The 19,657-nt window shown below is 42.0% G+C and overlaps 1 protein-coding gene across 1 annotated transcript in view; it reads left to right on the top strand.

Annotated features, from left to right (window-relative positions):
* The window catches only part of KLF7 (KLF transcription factor 7), an 86,826-nt gene that overhangs the window by 32,205 nt on the left and 34,964 nt on the right, over positions 1-19,657 (top strand). The window contains exon 2 of the mRNA XM_004426841.3: positions 8,627-9,257. Coding sequence (XP_004426898.1) covers positions 8,627-9,257 — 631 coding nt within the window. The remainder of the gene's footprint in view (positions 1-8,626; positions 9,258-19,657) is intronic.

The raw sequence follows: 19,657 nt of genomic DNA, 5'->3' as shown, positions 1-19,657 counted from the left end.
CGCGGAGATTGCTCTTTGTGGAAAGTCAACAGTGAAGCTGAAACAGTGTCGGAGCCGTTGTTGTCCCTGGGAAGCTGCCACTCCCCAGGAGGGAGGCCCCCGCGCGTCCCTGGACTCGCACATGTGGCTGGGATGGCGTGTTCCCCCCCCACCCCAGGGGAAGTTTGGGTCAGCTTGCGCATGCACAGGGATGGGTTTCTCCTTGGGGATGTCTCTTCTGCATGTTTTTCTTTCTTCAACTTCTCTTCCAGCCCAGATCAGGTCCTTGCTCTAGTGTTGGGTGATCTTGCATTGACCATTAAAGCATGAGTTTCATTTTGTCCCTGAAAGTGTGCTGACTGAAGCAGGGACATCTAATGAAACTTATTTTCAAGCTCTAAAGTAACAAATAGGGTTTCCTCCAGTGTGCATCAGACGAAATAGAAGCTGGTTTCATGGCAGACCCAAGCATCTTATGTGGTCTAGCTGTGCTTGAGCAGTGGTGTCTCCTAGCCACTCAGAAGTGTGAATTTAGTTATGGTCCAGGGCCCAAATCATTCGAGTGACTCTTCTGAAGGGCTGATGGAGGGCATGTGCAGCAATGGAGGGCAGAGGCCGGAGCGATGGACTTCGATTTGGTGTATTCTGACAAGTAACATGTGGAGAAACTGCCCTCAACCAAGAGAGGAAGGCCTCTTGGTGTGTGGGCTGTCTCGTCCCTAGTGCACACTGTGAATTTTGAGGATTGCAGGCACTGTGAAGGAGGAAAATGCTTTCCCAAGTTGTTGGAGGTGTGGGAGACCCAAGCACCTTTGTTCAAGGAGCCTAGGACCCCGGTCCTGGCTCTCCCCAGGTTACCTGACTTTAACACTTGCCTTCACGTTTAACTTGGATTTGAGTTGTTTTGGGGATTTCTTTTATGCGCTGCAACTAAGGAATCCCTGGAAGAGGAGAGGGGTGCCTGAGGCTGCTTTTCTCAGAGACATCGCCCTCTCCCCAGGCCTTCAATCTTGCCTCCTTCCTCCCCCACCTCTCCAAGGAAAAATACACAAACAAGTATTTTCTTTGTATGTTATGCTGAAAATAGTTTGGGGAGGAGAAACGCCAAAGAGGTTTTGATAGAAATTTCCCAACTTTCGTGTTTGTTTAAAATTCAATTAATTTTCGCAGCATTGTCACTTGGAATTTACAAATCACTAGAGGGAAATATTTGATTTGGTTTCAGCTCCAGCAGCCCGTTGTGGTGAGAAAGAGTGGGCAGGAGCGCGACCCTCCGTTGGTTGGGTACGGCGCCTGGTGATTCTGCGGAGCCTCGCAGTTCTGGCGGGGATGTGTGATACTGTGGTGCAGCGGGTGTGCCCTTGATGTGGTTTTTGTTTCGTTTTTTTTAACCTAGTAGCTAAGAAATGCAGTAAGAGATTTTTACTTATACCATATACTTGCTTACCCACATTTTCTAGACAAAATTCATTCTCTCCTAACCTGCCCTAGTGTTATCTGGCAGTGAAAGTCAAGAAAAAGTGAGTATTTGTTTAAAATCCTCATAGGAATCACTTTCTAGGTTGTAAAGATTGGCTCTTGTTGCTGTTTCATACATCCTCTCTGCCATGAATTAGGTTCCACGTTAGAGTCTCCTCCTCAAACATGCTTTGAAATGTTGAAACCCAGGAAGATGGGCCGCAAACTTCAGGTGCGTGGTGTCTGAGGTTCTCCCATGGGCTTACTGAGTTCATTAATACTGGTGCTACTTTCCCCTCCTCCAACCCCTGAGATAAACAATAAACAAAAAAAACAAAAATGGTTCCGCTTCCTTCCCATCTTTCAACTCTGACCCAATTTTAAAGACTAGAAATGTGTCAGGATCATTACATCATATCATCCTTTGAAGGGAAAAAAAAATCACAAAGTTCCCATAAATATCAGTCTTTGCAATCCTATAGTCTTTCAAGTTGGTTTCACGAGTCAGAAGAATAGAGATTTTGCTAAAAAGTGTGAAATATAAGCATATCTAATAATACGTTAGAAAAGAATGAGTATTTTAGAAGATCACTTTACAAAAGAAGCCCAAATTATACAGCTACCAGTAGCTTGTTTTGTGTCACTTTGAATTTCCTTTCTGGGGTGTGTGTGTGAAGATTCAAAGCACAAAAAGGTAGTTAAGCTTTGGACACTCCCAGGAGAAAGGTAAGAGACTCGGCTCCCTGTTTCTGTACTTCAGACTCTGGGGACTGTGGCACCATGGTTTATACCACGTGACAAAACCACACATAATAAATGACAGAAAGGGGTTCCTGAGGGCAGCCAAGTACAGTTCATCTGCGCGTGAGTTACCTAGGGGAGCATTCTTTCTCAGAACCAAGGTTCACCCCTCCCTCACTGGAAGCGTCATCAGCATCATCATCACCATCATCACCATCATCATCATCAGGTCAAGGTCTGATCTCAGAAGTGTGACTTTGCAAGTTTCCACAAAGTAGAAAGCTGTATCTCCCCGTATGTTTCATCTGTGTTCTTTCCTCAGTTTGTTTTATCTCTTTGCACTTTTCACTCTTGGATCTTTGAGGTGAGTGAAATAGGTGGAATACCGGGATTAAGGGCGTCCGACTAAAGTGACCACAAATGACTGATAACAGACTATAGACACAGGTAGCAGTAGGTGGCATTTTATTTCAATGACTCTAGATTATTCCAGAAAAAAATCATTAGCAAAATGCATTTCTTTTATTTATTTACTTTTTGACTTACCAATTCAAGTATACATGGATCCAAAGACTCCAAATAATTACTTGTAATTACACAGTTATTGAGTGGTGGCAAAAATATGGGACCAATGGCTTTGTCTTATGCTCTAATTAAAAAACACAGAAATAAAAACTAGAACTTTTTATTTTCTGGACACTTGGTTTTAAAGGGATGGCATTGAGGAGTGGGGACTAGTGTCTGTCTCAACTGAACGTGGATGGGGTCACAGTGGTGGTGATGGATGGGGGCTGTGGGGTGATTCTAGCTCATTTTTTCAGAAAGTTCTAACTCTTACAACTCTACACCACTTCAGACACTTAGACATCTCTGCCATCTGAGATAACAGGGAGACGTTTAGCTCTAAATGATTGTTGTTTGAGAACCCATGTGGTATAAGCAATATGACCATTGCTTGTAAGGAAATCATAATCTTAATAAACCAGACATACCACCAGTTTATGGAATGGTAGATTCATTTTGGAGACATTGTTTAATTGTCCAGGACTGAGGAGGGGTGTCTTTCAACACTTGGCAGTCAGCATATATTCTTAACTCCATTTTTTCTAGACCAGGCTTCCGGAAAGAGATAGACTTTATCTTGAACTTTGAAAGAATGATTAGTGAGAAGAACGCTAATGGAAGATTGTGTCAAACATATGGGCATGAGGGAAAGTAAAGAGAGGAAAAAAAGGTGACGGAAACCCTCTGGGGGAGAGGGGTTGTAGGGGAAATGGCAAAGAGCCTAGAGACGTTTGCAATCCTGGCTGGCAAGTTTCATGTAATTTATGATGAGATTAGGGCAGGTTGAACAAAAGCCATTTGGTGACCTTGGCGTCACCATGCCCGTATATGGCCAAATTTCCGCTAGATTTCTTGATGCCATGAAAGTAACTACCTCTTGACAACAGTGGGGAGATTTTGGTGAACTTAATTTGTGCTACAAGACTTCGGTTATCCTGTTCTCTGTCAACCTCTAACTTTGAACTGTATCCTGGAAGTAGTCGGCATGGCAGTAATAGGTTTGAATTTTTTCTTTTTTTAAATTAGGTCTTGCTTGGATTATCACTTTTAATAAGCATGTTTCAGCAAGTAATAATGCTATGAACAGAATGGAGAGAATATTAAAAAAGGTTTTAAGGTCATCAGTTCAAAACAAATTTCAGGTGATATTTGTGAGGAAACTAGGAGAAGCAGCAGCCATGAATTTCAAAGTTGAGACATCAGAGAGCCTTTGCAAAGCTCATCTGAGGCTCTTCAATAATAAGAAAATCCCTTCGCACTTGGATGCATTTCCCTGCCATTGGTGACTGCAGTGGAGTTTTGAGGGGGTGGAGGTTGATCCAGTGGCTCAGGCCCTAGTTGTATTGTTAGGGGAGGCTGAGTGAAGCCTAGTTTCTCCAAGGTGAGGTACCAGATGTTGTTAAATCGACATGTTGTTAAATTGACGTGTGCCAACTTGACTTGGTATTTGTCTGCTAGAGTGTAGTTGGGAGATAGTAAGTCTCTGATTCTGGTGGACAGACAAATGTTTGAGCTCTTCATCCAGTTTTACAATCTGGAGACACTCCAAGTGCTGTTGGGTGTTTCTTTTCTCTCTATTTTTTGAAATTATTTCGACTTACAGAAAACTTGCAAAAATAGTACACAGAGTTCCTGTACACACTTTACCCAGCTTCCCCTGATGTTATATAACCACAGCACAATGATCAGAGCCAGGAAATTAACACTGATACAATACCATTAACTAATCTATACACTTGATTTGAATTGCATTATTTTTCCCATCGATGTCCTTTTTCTCATCCAGGATCCAGGATCCAGGCCAGGATCCATTGCATTTAGTTGTCTTATATCCTTAGTCTCCTGCAATCTCTAACAGCTTCTAAATCTTCTTTTGTTCTTCATGACTTTTTGTTCTTCATACCTTTAAAAAATCCTGGCCAATTAGTTAACTAGACTGTTGGGGGTAATCACTTTGTAGTGTACACAGAATTATAATGTTGTACACCTGAAACATTGAATTATAATGCTGTATACCTGAAACTTATATTTAAAAAAGCCACTAGGGCTTTATACTTCATAAAAAGAAAAAAAAATAGTGGCCAGTTAGTTTTTATAATGGCGCTCAATTTGGATTTGTCTGATGTTTTCTCATGATTAGATTGAGATTATATATTTTTGGCAGGAATGGCACAGAATAATGTTGTGCCCTTTTCAACCTATCATATCAGGAGTACGTGATACCCATACTGGTGCTGCTGACTTTGATCATATGGTTAAGGTTTCTCCACTGTAAAATTATTATTTTTGTCTTTGTAATTAATAAATATTTTGTTGGGGGGATACTTTGAGGTAGGTGAGTATCTTGTTTCTCATTATAATTTCATCTACTAATTTTAACATCCATTGCTGATTCTTGCCTGTAGTCATTATTACTTTGTTGTTTGCCGGAAGATGATTTTCTATTTCCATTATTCCTTTTATGTTTATTAATTATAATTTTACTGTAAGGAGGAGCTGACCCTTCTCCTCTGTTTGTTTATTCAACCACTTATTTATATCACTAGGGATTCATAGATATTAATTTTTTTCTATGGTTTGGAATCCATTGTTATCATTCTTCATTTTTTTTGCTCAGACTGTCCAGATTTGGCCATTGAGAACTCCTTCAAGTTGACATACCTCCATGACTTTATGAGTACTTTATGAGTACTTCCCTACCTTCTGGTACCACAAGATATTCTAGGCCCCTCTTTTATTTTCTTTGCCCCAGCCTTTGAATCAACTATTTCTCCAAGGAGCCCTGGTTCTCTTTATTGGATAATGATCTTTAGAAACCAAGATCTCTGTGCTGGGTGTACTCGCTGCCATTGGGGTATCTTTGCTTGTAGACTCTTCCCATAGAAAGGGTAGGAAATATATGTTTGTATGCTCATACCTGCATATACACATTTATTTCTGTATATACCTCTGTGTGTATTAAACTCTACGAGTAAATACAGATACCTCAAATTCCAATTAATATTATAAGCATTTCTTAAGGGAGTTCTTGTAATTACTTAGAAAAAACATTAGAGATAAACTTTCTCTTTCGCTTGGAAATAGTCTAACCTTAAAGTCCTCCTTATCATTAACGTTTTTATCTCCAGCACTCCTGATGAGTTCCTGATTGACAAAATCTCTTCTATCTAAGCTGCATCTCTAGCAGATGTTACAAGAAGTGGATTTCTCAAGACAAAAAATCATGCCATAATGATTTCATTGGGTTATCCAGCATGTCCTTTTGGGTATTCTTCTTGTTTAATTCTCAGACAGGGTAAGAATGCCCTGTACTAGAGTTGCAAGTGATAGCCTCTCTTAAGTGGTCCAGATTTTCCCTCATTTTAGTGATGGGAGGTATCTCCATCCTTAGATCATTGGTGTGACCCATGTGCTCCTGGCATTCAAAATAGGGCACACTGGGTAGGTTATTTTTTAATCCTCCCAGAAGGGTATATAAATGTGTTTAGAATATCTCAGTTCCTCAGAACTCTGAATATAAAGAGATCTGAGCTTCCTAACAATTTCTTAGTGACTTTCAAATCTTTGAGCTAGAAAGTATAAGGGGACATGGCCTACAAAGGGTCTATCCACAGAAAGTGTGACTAGGGGTGTGAGATAGTCCTTGCATGTGAGGCAGGGAACTGCCTCCAGGACCTCTTATAACCCATGATTCCACTGATTTTTACCTGGAACATATCTGTGTCTCAAAGGTCTGATTCTGCTCTTTGGGCAAAGCTAGAGAAGCGTTACAGTTGTATTCCAAAAGACATGTGTTAGTGGTCATTTCCAAGATTGTTAGCCTCAGCTTTGTCCAGGATAAGGTGTCATCAGTTGGCTTTTGTAGAGTGGAGTAGAGTAGAATGATCAAAGTAATAGTATAAAGTTGATTTTGTCTTTGTTTGATAGACAGTATGTACCTGTTGGGTGCCAGACACAGTGTTCGGTAGGTGACGGCTTAAAAAGAGAAGGGGAGGTTTAAGGGAGGTTTCAGGAGTAGAATCTTATAATTCAGAAGTGAATTGACTGGAGCTGAGACTGAGGGTTTCAATGTTGGAGAGAAGTAGATGATAATTTTTAACAATGAGATGGAAAAAGGAAAGGGAAATTTTTGAGACATGGAATTCAGAAAAGGGGAAGTGAGGATAATGCAAATTTCTAGACCTGAGAAGGTGGTTTCGAATATAAAGTGGTGGGAAGCTGTTTAGCAAGAGCTATAATCAGGAAGTAAAATAGAATCAAAAAGTTATTTTTTCAATAGGCTTTCCTTGATTAATACCTCCATATTATAGAGTGTAGAGTTCATTGTCCACTCATCCCCTGAGGACTTATCAGCACAACTTTATTATTGTGTTATTTGGTGTCACTTTGCTTTGTAAATTCATGTCATTTTTAGCTTATAATTGTTCTGCATCTACATCCTATGGATCTATTACTGTGTCTTCTTCTTCTAACACATAGAAAGCCTTGCACCTTGCTGTGAACACAGTAGTTGAATGAACACTTGTGACATGAGTGTTGAATGAAGATTGGAACCATTCATTAGTTTATACTATTAAAATTCAACAGTGAGACCCAAAGTGACTTGTAGTTAAAAATCTGGTTTTCTTATTCAGTAATGCAGAGTTTTACCAGAAGGCTGATTAAAAACCAATCTTTTGAAATGTCACCAAAATAAAATCCTTGACAGATACAACACAACTAGGTATATCATTAAAATATATTTTTAACAGAATAAAAGCCTAGAATCAGAACACCAGTTGAAAACATAGAAGCTCTGGGAGGCAATAAGTTAGGAGCTAGTCACATTTTAAATTTACCATCAGTGTTTCTTTGTTGAAGCCCGAAAGTTAGAGCAAACTGAGCTCATGATGTAAGTTAGCACCATGGTTTTATATAAGATTCTGGAAGAGTGGGATTTTTTAGTGAGGAGGGCTTTTAGACTACAAACTTAAATATCCACTTTTTTCATAAAAGTATTTCCACCATCTTACGAAGACTTATGAGCACCATGGGTGAAGATTTGTTGAAACTCTGAACTTTTTGGTTCTTTTTCTCTATTTCCTTCTCAGGTGAACACTTTTATTGAAATAGATTGGGTCCTGTCTTTAGCAAGTCAAATAGCTGTGTTTGAATTTATTTTTATCCCATAGTCAGAGCTGTTAAACCATTGAAATGGGACTCATATTCCTTGCTGCCAAATAAGTAGCAATTGTATTTTGAATAATTTTCTGTAAACAATGGAGATTTTGTCTTGTGCATCAAAGGTTTTATAAGAGACATTCTTTAGAACAATATCCGTTCCTGCTGGTTAGGGAATCCATGGCTTGCTGCTGGCTGATTGTGGCTGAGGTCACCCCTGAGTTTGGGTGGGTGTGGTTTGTTCTTCAGAGCAAGTTGGAAAATTGACTTATTTTTGTGACTTGCTCAAGTCTGTTTGGAAAATGAAGTTGTACTATGGAGAATCTTGTCTTGGTATGAAAACCTTGTCTGATTCTATTTGCTTCTTGCTTACGTGGGAGCTCCTAGGGATGCCTGGAGCATCTCACCTGCTGAATTGGATTGTGGGGCAAGAGGTCGTCTTAACATTGAGTATTCTCTGGGACCTTGATGGTGTGAGATAGCCCTTCTGGGCTTCTAGTTCCCTGTCAAATGCAGTAGTTGAGTTCATATGATGTGACCCTTATGAACCCTTGAGATGTATCCAGGAAATAAATAATGAAGTCAGACCTTTCAACAAGGGAATTTCAGATATCGGCCATGAAGCCGTTCTCTGTGTCTTCCTTCTATGCCTGTCAACCTGTGGCCTTATGGTGTTCTTTGCCTCTGATGGCTGTTTCTCTCCCTCCCTCCTTCTCCTCTGCAGACATGCCTTGAATTGGAACGCTACCTACAGACGGAGCCCAGGAGGATCTCGGAGACCTTTGGTGAGGACTTGGACTGTTTCCTCCGTGCTTCTCCTCCCCCGTGCATCGAGGAAAGCTTCCGGCGCCTAGACCCCCTGCTGCTCCCCGTGGAAGCCACCATCTGCGAGAAGAGCTCGGCAGTGGACATCTTGCTCTCTCGGGACAAGTTGCTCTCTGAGACCTGCCTCAGCCTCCAGCCAACCAGCTCTTCTCTAGACAGCTACACAGCCGTCAACCAGGCCCAGCTCAACGCAGTGACCTCATTAACACCCCCATCGTCCCCTGAGCTCAGCCGCCATCTGGTCAAAACCTCACAGACTCTCTCAGCCGTGGATGGCACGGTGACGTTGAAACTGGTGGCCAAGAAGGCTGCCCTCAGCTCAGTAAAGGTGGGAGGGGTGGCAACGGCAGCAGCAGCCGTGGCGGCAGCTGGGACTGTTAAGAGTGGACAGAGCGACAGTGAACAAGGCGGGGGAGGCACAGAGGCGTGCCCCGAGAACAAGAAGAGGGTTCACCGCTGTCAGTTTAACGGGTGCCGGAAGGTCTATACAAAGAGCTCCCACCTGAAGGCCCACCAGAGGACTCACACAGGTAGTGGTGCGAGTTGGCCGCACGGGGCTGCTTCTCCTGTCCTCCTGTAGCCTCGTGGTGGGAAGCGCTTCTCTCTGTCCCGAGAAGTGGCATCACGCACTAGGAGGTGACAGAGAGGCAGGAGGGTCTGGGTGGGGAGGCGGAGTGACTCACACATTACCTTGAGCTCTCCGGGTGTCCAGAGCACAGGACAAGAGCTTGTCACTCGCTGACCGTGAGGCACTTTCAGAGCCTACCAACCCAGCATAGATCAGACCATCTGAGGATGCCCGAGCGGGCGTTGTCGTGTGGCTCACGGCAGCACACGACACGGGCACTGTCACTTTCCTGACACTTTTCCTTGTTTTGAGTGCAGTTCTGCAGTGTGGATCCACACTGGAATCTGCGGAGGTACTTCTGAAAGAATTCACAGTTAAGCAGGTAGCCAGGGTGTCCCACTTCACTTTACCCAGCACCCCTGATTTGTCATCAAAGTCACCAGCAGCAGGAGGGTTTCAGAGTTCATTAGATGTGATCATTCTATAATTAATTGGCATTGTTCTCTGGCGCGTGCTTTATGGAGAGATGGCAGAATTGCTTTTTAATGAGCTTGTTACTGAGAAGTTGCTAAAGTGATTACATTGCTGTGTGTGTGGTAAGGGCGGGTGGGGACCGACGAGGACTGTGTATTTTACTGGGTACTTCTGTGGTGACTCCTGGAATTACAGTGATCTTTGGGGCAATGGGATAATTTGGAGGCGTGGAGTTTACAGAGAAAAGAGTGAGATTGGCATTTTCCTTGAAACTGGTCTTTGTTCTCTGCTTTGAAGTAGAAGCTTCGGGCTGGTGTCTCTTCTTGGGGTTAGCATCCCAGGAGCAGTTACTGTCATTGGTGGTGGTTCAATGAGCCCCCGACCAGGCGTTACCCGGATGGCTTTGCTTACTGCTTGCACTGTGCGAGCTGAATGGGGAAAGCTCCGAAGGTGTAAGCGGCAGAATGAGTGTTGTCAGAGAGGAATAGGTAATGAGTCTGAGCTAGGAGAGCTCTGGCGAGAGTTCTTTTCAGGCTCACTGCTTGTCTCCCTGGCGCTCTGTGGTGGTTTGGGGACTGTGCCACCAAGGAGATGTGCAGTGCAGTGTTCATTGTCTGGAAAATCAGAGAAGCCTGGGTTCTAGTTCTAACTCTGCCACTAACTAGCTCTGTGACCTTGAGGGCATCCCTTTACCTCCCTGGACCTCATTTTCCACATCTGTCAGACAAGCTGGCTCTTAAGGCCCCTTTCAGCTCTAATGTTCTGGGGGCCCGTGAAATGCCTTTGTCCAGCACAGAAGAACTTTGCTGAAGTAGGATGCATAGTATGTGACTAGAAGAAATCACTGTTTGAACTTCAGAGTTGTTCCCAGGGAAGGCGAGGCCTGATCCTGCTCCATGCAGCACAGGACGTAGACATGGCCTCATCCAGGTCTGGACTGCATTTTCCACCTGGCTCTTGCCTGGTTCATGGGGAGGGCTCCTCACGTAATTTTGAACCCCGGGTTCAGGGGCAGAGTGCTGCTCATGGCTCATGGTTTCCCATCAGAGTTTGGGTTCGAATTCTCCACTCCACGTATACCAAGGCTAATGCTTCCTGCTATTGTCAACTTTTTTTCTCTCTGACATTGTCCTGAAGGTCATTTTTATTTATATTTCTTTCTTTCTGAGGTCAGTGAGTAATGACCAGACCTTGCAGTTCTCTCAGGCTTCAGTCGTGACTCACGTCCTGCCCCACCAGGAAGCCAGGGAAAGCAGGACAAGGCGGGAGCATGGAGCTTTGTTGGAGGTGTGGAGTTATGACTGTGGACACGTTCCTGAATTAGTGACACTGAGACGTGCCGCGTCCTGCGTGGAGGCTGGACCGCTCTGGGGGAGCGGAGATTCTCGGGAGGGGGTGCCCAGAGCCTTCCCTTCTTTTTCCCGTCCCCATTCCCAGCACATGTGTGGGAGGATAGCTCTCAGGAGTGTGCCTTCTGTGGTGCCCTGCTTCTTGGGGCCTTGTCTACGCAGAGTGATCCTCAAGGGGGAGCTAATTATGTTCCCCAGGACCTGCAGCACCTGCCTTCAGGTGGACTCCTCCCCGAGGGCGTTTGCTCCAGGAGGCCTGTGCACGGCTGGAGAGGCAGGACTGCGGCGTCGAGAGCAGCTCTGCAGTCAGACAGACTGGGCTTGAGTTCTGGCTCTGCCCGTCCCGGATGTGTGGCCCGGATACGTGACTGATCTTCCTGAGTCTCAGTTCCCTCGTTTGTGAAATAGGGGTAATTGTGTCCACTTCCTGGATTGTTCTGAAGACTGAATGAGTAGATGTGTGTAAAATACCTGGCAGATTGTAAGAGTTCATTCAAGATAGTGGCGTTGGTTGTAGTTATTACTATTACTATTGATATTGATTAGTGATGATGGTGTGAAAAAACAGCTTTGTGTAAACCAGCAATAAGACAGCCAGAGTTAAATACCCCCCAAAGCAAGAAGCTTTTCTTTCCTGACTCCACACTTTCAGCGTGGGGGGACGATGCTCGTGGGCACCAGTTGTGGAGGGTGAAACTGGACGTGCTGGTGTTGCCCGTTGAGGTCAACAGTACTATAGGGCACGGCTTTCCAGCACAGGAGGCAGCTGCCTTGCATCCTCCAGAAGCATTTTGCTTGTAAAACCTTTTGGAGACAAGTGTGGAGGAAAAGTAGGTGCTCTCAGAGTGAGAAACAGATGAGAGGGGACGTAGAGGTGGGGATGGAGGATGGGGAGCGGGAATAGGAGTTAATCTGGATTAAATGGATGAGAATCAGAAGTATTTATTTGGAATTGGTGTGGGGGCACACGGGGAACTGAAGACAAAGGTGGTAATTTATGAGGTGTGGGTGAGCTAAGAATAGTGGAAAAGGCATGAAGGATGGCATCACATTAGGTGCAACCCATAAAGGAAATGGACTAGTGAACGCTGGAGGGCAGAGCTAGATGGTTCTGGGGAATCAGGGTTGCTGGTGTGAGTGGGTGCAGGGGGGAGCTGATGACCGAATGTGGACAGGAAGTTTAACCAAGTGGGCTCTGGTGTGATTCGGGCCAGCTATTTTAACACGGGCTCACTCTAATTCAGTGAAAACATTTCCTTATCTTTCAGTTGGGGAAGTGTTTTGGGACAGGAAAAAAAAAGATGAGAAAACTATCCAGAGAAAGAGGAGAAGTATTGGCATTTTGTTCTCTAGGGTTATATATATGCTGTATCTGTTCTATATGGTAATATGTTGAAAAGGAGACACAGTTGCAAAAATGAAGTAAAATAAAATGTGTGGGTCTCTGTCTATGCATAAGAAAGACAATACATTGTTGGTAACATGGATTTGCTTGTACTGAAGAATTTTTAAAGTGTTATTCATTTAATCTTTTTATAGGTAGAGTTTACTGAGCTAGAAAAGATATGCTTTCTTTTTTTTTCCCTTTTGTGGCTGTCTTTTGAGGATGCTGAATCCTTCAAACTTTTTGCCATGGTGGGTGTTAGGCAACGAGATGATTTTTTTTTCAGGTAGCAGATGCTCAAGTTGGTAGCTAGGGCACAAATACTGGTTCCCCAAGGAAGTGAAGTTAGGGATGGGGGAACCAGGCTGGGGTGAAGATGTGGCAGAGACTGCGACAAAGGGAATATTGTGAGGGAGCAGGATCTTAGTGAAAGGAAGCAAATAAAAATGGACATGTGGTTTATTCATGGGAAGAGCACTTAGTGCTGGCATGAGCAGATGAATGGCCTTTAGCAGCCACGCCATTATAGGCCTTTCTCTCCCACTGTTTTCTGGTCTTTGTATGATATATTTTTCTTTCTCAATAATTCAACCATTATGATCATAGTTTTATTCATCTTGTTGGAGTCAGCTAAATAATCCTTATAGTTTGATGCGGGAGAGACCACTTTCAATTTTTAAAAAAATTGCTTTAATATGCTAACTTTTAGCAAAAATCAACTTGTTAAAATGTTAGTAGTTTCTATGCAAAAAGAGAAAGAATTATTTTCCACATTTCTTCTCGATCTTACTTCTGGGAAGAAAAAGAAGCCTGTGATTGAAATGGTCCTTGGTGTTAAGTGAGCAGACTTTTCTAAAATGGAAATTCACGTAAAAACATGTCCACATTTATACTGTTAAAAGTGAGCCATGTTGGCGAAGTCCCGTCAAAGGCCGGCAGAGAAATCTTTGGTTGTTGGTCACAGAGGAGGGAGAAGAGGAGCCGCTTCCTCCTGTGCTACCTGGAGGGTCCTCTCTACAGACCCCCTTGCTTTAGTCTGATCTGTGGGTGGTGATAGGACATTCTAGATTTTGCACCAAAGGACCTAATAGGATGCTTTTCAGGTGGAAAGGCAATACAAGTGTGTAGGTTACTTAGCGTTTTATGTCTGCTCTGAGGCAGGTCTTATTGACTCAAGACATGGCACACTCTTTAAGTTTAATTAGGATTTAGGAAAATGATTTTCAAATGAAAAGGTGGCTAAAAATATTATAAACAAAAAGATAACTGTCATGTTTAAGAGGCAAATGGAAGTGCTTATTTGTACATATATTGAAAGTTCTCTCAAGTTTGAAATGTAATTTATTTTACTTGTTCAGGAAATATCTACAAAGCCCTCGCTATGTGCTGGGCATTGTTCAAAGTGTTATACAGATGTTAACCCTTTTAATCCTCATATTAATCTAATGACGTAGGTACTAGTCTTATTTCAGAGATGAGGAAAATGAAGCCCAGAGGGGTCAAGTAACTTGCCTGGTCACACAGCTCCTCGGTGCCTGGGCCAGGATCTGAACCAAATGGTATTGCTCCAGTCCAAGCTCTTAACCCCTATGCTAATAATGAGGGGAAAAGAAGTCAAATAGATATTGTTCTTAGTAACCCATTATTAAGAGGAAATGAGAAACTTATAGTTTAAATACAACTGACAATGAAAACTACTTTGTCTTCTAAATGCGTAAGAATTGGAGAGATCCTTAAACATATTGCCTCTGCAAGTGACTAAGAACCAGGACAAGGAAATGACAGAGGATGGCCTTCCATTTCCAGGCCCATTGTTGTCACTGCTATAGTTACTCTCATTATGGTCATTACTATTAAACCATTTTTTCGCCTTAGGATTAAAGAGAAACTTTCTTATAAGAGTTCTAATTCACTCATTAAAATGACAAATGTTAATACTCTGTCCCTGTGAAATAAGAAAGGCAGGCAGTATCACATACAGGGAGACTGAGGCCCGGAAGTGTGACAACGCTCCGCCTGGGTCACACGACCCGCCACTGGCCGAATTGCATCCTATTTCATAGATCATCTTGCTTCTTCTTGACTTGGTTCATTTAGTCATTCCATGAACAGGAGTTAAGTGCCCATAGCCGTCAGGTGCTGAGACTGAGTGACCAGCAGGTGTGAGAGGAAGGGTCATTCTGAGTGAGGTGCTGAAGGAGGGGGGAGCCTTAACTGAGAGGGGCCTCTGCTCAGTGCTGGGAAGCAGCGTGGATGATTCAGAGAGAAAAAGTTGCTTTTCTCTTGCTAGATGGGGCGTTTATTGATGCTTTTCATCTTTAAAAATGATGCCAATGTGATAATACCCTAATTTATATAAATAGAAGCCCTAATTCAAGGTCAGGCATATCAGCAGGATAAAATTAAATACCTCAGTCTGGAACTGTAGGGGGCCCATCCACCACTTTCAACCTCCTTGGCACCATAGATAAGAATTCTTTGAATTTATACAATAGCAAATGAAATAGGGCAATTTCAAAACATTAAAAGGCCTTTAATATGCTGAGACACATGGCTGCTAATGAAGTTTATCCATGTGTTGAGACAGAAACTCATTAAACCCCGATTATGGGATGGAAAGTAGAATAGGGGTTAACTGTTCAGTTCACAAGGTGGGTTTGATCATCTGGTTTTAGCATATTCAAGAGCTTAAGAGAAAGTTTGAAAAGAAAGAGTGTGAACGAGATGGTGGATAACAATTGATGGGAGAATTTTATGATCCAGGAACACCTTCGAGCTTCACCACATGATAATTTAGCAATATGCTCGCTCTTCACCTTTATGAAGATAAATTTGGGTAAACGTACATTGGGTAGAATGGCTTACACTCAGCATATACACAGCAAGCACATTCATGTTATCATTGTAATATGGTACTAGATGCCAGCCTTGTGGGATGTCTATTCCGGACGTCCTCTTAATGGATGAGTGGTGGTCAAAGCGTAAATGAGTGTGTTAACATAGGAATGGAGGAGAAGGAAAAAACATGAAATTAATAAGTATTTCATCATAAACAATATTTACTGAACACCCAGTATACTAGGCACTGTTCCTTCCTCCATCTCTGAGGACCTCGCTTTTGATGCAAAAGCCTGAGGTATGGTTTCATACAGTCATTTTATTTGGGACCTGATCTCTAAAGAGAATAGAGCGTGGATTGGGCGTGGGAAAGAGGAAGGAGGGAAAAGAGGAATCTCATTTCAGAAAAGGCAATGGAAGTAATAGAATTTTATAAATTCTAAGATTTAAAGGTTAGGCCAGCTCTGATAGAGAAGACGAGGGTCATGAGAGTCTGCAGAGGAATGAAGGACAGTGGGAAGGCCATGTGTGAACTTTAAACAAAAACTCTTCCCTTTAATAAATAGATAATGTACAGAAGCTGTTTCTATTATAATAAGAATGTTAATGACTATGTTGATCATGGTTATCCTGCATATACTATATTGGGAGGTTTGAGGCAAGTTAAATGGAGCTTTGTGAAGAGTACAGGCTAAGACAGTATTATAAGAATTAATTGGTGGTGAGCAATACTTTTCTTATGCCCCTTGAAATTAAAGCAATAATGGCGTGATTCTGTTTGAATCAGAAAAAAAGGAGTTTAAGAAACTCACGTGTAATAAAAAAAAAACCACCTTTTTTTTAAACTTTGGAATAATCGTTTAAAAAAATTAGTTAAAATATAAGGCAGATGAAAAAAATATTTGTAAAATGGCGTATCTTTCTTTGAAAAATAACCAGTTTTAATTTAGTAGAAATTATCGTTGAAACCTTGAAAATGGATCATGAGGAAATAAACTTTTCATATAAGGAAGTTAGCTCTGATAAGCAAATGGAACTCTTTGGGAATGCAGCCTACCATGGGCGTATGTGGAATGGAACTTGGTAATCTTCAATTATGGAAGACTGTTAATGGAATTTCAGGAATCTGCAGGCAGGTAGGGAGACAAGATGGCATGTTGGAAGCTGGAGCAGCGTTCCACACCCCCAGTTCCAGCCTTTTCTCTCTCCCCTGCTACCAAGTTTTCTGCATTTTCTAACACTAACTTCTTTTTGACCATTTTTTAAAGTAATGTATTGACATGACAGTTATTAAGCTAAATGTTAGTAGAAGTAAGAGCATTCAAAATAATCAAAAGTTAGTGACTTGTTAATGTGCTGGTTATTTGGCCAACCAGCGATGGGGTTATTCCCTATTCCTGCAGTGTCCTCCTGTTGGGTCGCCACTGTGAAGACTTGACTAGCTTACATAGTGGAGGTCAAACCACTTAAATTATTTAAGAGTGTCTGCAGTGAGAATAAGCTTTCCATGGTCTGCCCCATATTTCTGTTCATCTTACCTTCTTCTTCATCGTCTGTGCTTATTGAGTTGGGGACTGACCCAGAATTGGACTCCATAAGCTTTTAGGGATGGAAGACCAGGGTCCCCATTGCCAGTTCCTGAGGGAGCCCGGGTCCAGCTCTGTCCTAAACCAGGCCTACTTGGCAGATTGCTTTCCTTTTTGGACTCTGTATCTTTTTCTTTCTTCCCTTCAAAACTAATCTGCATTCAGGTTAGACCTCTTCTATTTTGTCTGCAAAATAAAATGCATTTATAATTTAAAACTCATTTTATATTATAATCCACTCATCTGGTATCATAAAACATATACTTAGGCTTCTTTGTTGTTTCTGCCTTCAGAATATATTCTTTCCATTACTATAATTGACATTTAATTTGTGGAATTCAGTAAAGTAAAACAGTGTTACACATACTGTCTTCAGGCAAACAATGTAAAATTTTTAAAAATGCCAAGTTTGTTGGGATAGACTAGTTTCAACCATTTCACTAGGTGAGATGAAGTTGATAAACACCGTCAATCCTTTTGTTGTGGGCAGGAAGCCAAATGCCATCCTCAGTTGCGAAAGTCCTTTTCCTTCAGGGCGGAGTATTGCCTGGTTAGGTGCGCTGTTGTGTCCAGGGTCTTGCTCTAGAGCCCTTGCTGTTTCATATCATCAGGGAGATTTTGCAGAAAGGACTATAGATTGTTCCAATGTTGAAGTCACTGTTAAGTGAGAGAGATTCTAGGAGTCTAATGGCTGCCTTAAAAAATGTAGAATTATATAATCTGTGCCCTGATGAATAGAACCCAAGACAAAGGTTGACTGTGGTACATATTCTAGTACACAAGGGCAGCAAGAGGCGGTTGGGAGTGTTGTAGAATAGCTGTGCAGTGGTGTGTTGAAGTTTTCTGCCTTCATTTTGTATGTACGTGTGGTTTAATGTCACCTCCCTGGAATTTCTTACTGTGATTATGAACTTAGAACATGGTGTTTGAATCCCCTGACTATGGGACGTGCACACTCCTCACCTGTACTCAGCTTCTATTATAGAAAGGAAATAATGATTCTTTGTATGGAATTCTTGGTTGGTCATGAGCCTCTTGAAACTAGTATTGGTATTTTAAAAAGAACAACAAAAGATACATCTCCCTTCTCTGATAAGGTAATAAGACATTTTATGTTCCTAGTGTTCAGGAGAGAATGTCAGAAAATCAATATGGATAAATTCAAGTACACAGAGGAGTCAACCTATTTGAAAATGTGGTGTATGGCAAAATGACAGTATGCATTATTAGATATTTTTTGCTTCACCCACATGTAGAAAAGGTACCATAGGCTACTTGTAAATTTAGGCAGAAGGCGATTTGCCGGCTTCTTTTTTTTCATTCTTTGTTGTTGTTGTTTAGTGTCTCAAGGCTTACAGCTAATCTGAATTTGAAACTAAATACTGTCATTACAGAAGATTTTTTTCTGAGTTCTTCCAATTTCTCCGGGGACAAAATAATGGCTGCTTGAAGCAGTGGAGAAACAGTAATTAGGGCAAATAGTAATACTGTGCATGATTGAGGAAAATGTGAGGAAGGGAGGGAGAAAATGCAACAGACAGACTTATACAGCCTGTTACTAGGAAACCACATCAGCATTAAATACAGTGTGCTAATTGGCTATCCTGTGTCTGCCTGGGTACCAGCCTGGGCCTGCTACACAGCTGTTTCTGCTCTGTCTGGTTGCTAGGTAACTGCATCATTTCCCCCCACCCCCCTTTGTATTCTGGAGGCTAATTGGCTACTTCTGCTCCTGGTGTTGCTGCTGGGTACCAGTCTGGGCCTGCTGCTCTGCTGTTTTCCAGAGAGATTTAATTGGGGGGAGGGGATAAAAAAGGGAAAGGAAGATATGCTGGCAATTAATGGAGCATAAGTGCAAATTCTACACAAAGTCTGGCACCTGCGTCCCCTCATCCTGCTTTCTCAGCTAAATCCTTTAGCTATGAAAACATATTAGAATCTTGAAGTCTTTCTTTCTTCTGCATACCTTTTGAATAGTTTAAAAGAAACAAGACATTTGAAGACTTATTACTTAAGTGATGGATTTGGTCTTCTTAAGAAAGAACTGGCAAATTGTTACACATACATATTTGATATGGGCACTAATAGAATTTGCACAAACATTAAAATTACTAACTTAGTAACAAAGCAGCATCTTTAACATCTTAAGGATGGTGCCAGTTTGTCTCTTAAATGGACCAAATTCTTCTGTAGCCATTCTTGATATCATACAGAGTATAAAGTAAGAAATAAAAAGGACTAAAACTGATTATGGGATTTTTCCAACTATTTTATTCATTAAGAAGGAGTAAAAGGAATCTTCTAGTCCCATGACTTTCCATTTTGTGTTTCATTCCTCTGATGTGCACAGTACACGTCTCAAGTACTTTTTGGTGATACATTGCATTTACGTAGAAATGTTTTGCACGTCTTGTTTTCTTTCCTTACAGCGAACGAACAAATGTGGTGCAAAATAAAGCTAAAATCAGTTTTGTGATTTAAAAAAAAAGTGTAATTACTTTCCATATAGTTCTCTCTCCTGTTTAAGGAGAGGCTTCCATTTCATCATTGTTGAAATGCTCACTGGAAGTGTGGGAGGAAGATTTCCAGAAGTGAAGTGATGCTTCAAGGAGGTTTCACTTTAAATGGTTGAGAAAGTGTATGTAAATTGGGGCCCCTTAAAGAGGCAACTTCATCCCCCTGGGAAGGAGCTGTTTTATTGAGAAAACTCGTAGCGTGTTGTGTGCCTGTG

This window comes from Ceratotherium simum, chromosome 9, assembly GCF_057802395.1.
Source record: "Ceratotherium simum simum isolate JZ-2026a chromosome 9, ASM5780239v1, whole genome shotgun sequence".
Classification (NCBI taxonomy): domain Eukaryota; kingdom Metazoa; phylum Chordata; class Mammalia; order Perissodactyla; family Rhinocerotidae; genus Ceratotherium; species Ceratotherium simum.
The sequence above is the reverse complement of the archived record's forward strand: the minus strand, read 5'-3'. Positions and strand labels throughout refer to the sequence as shown.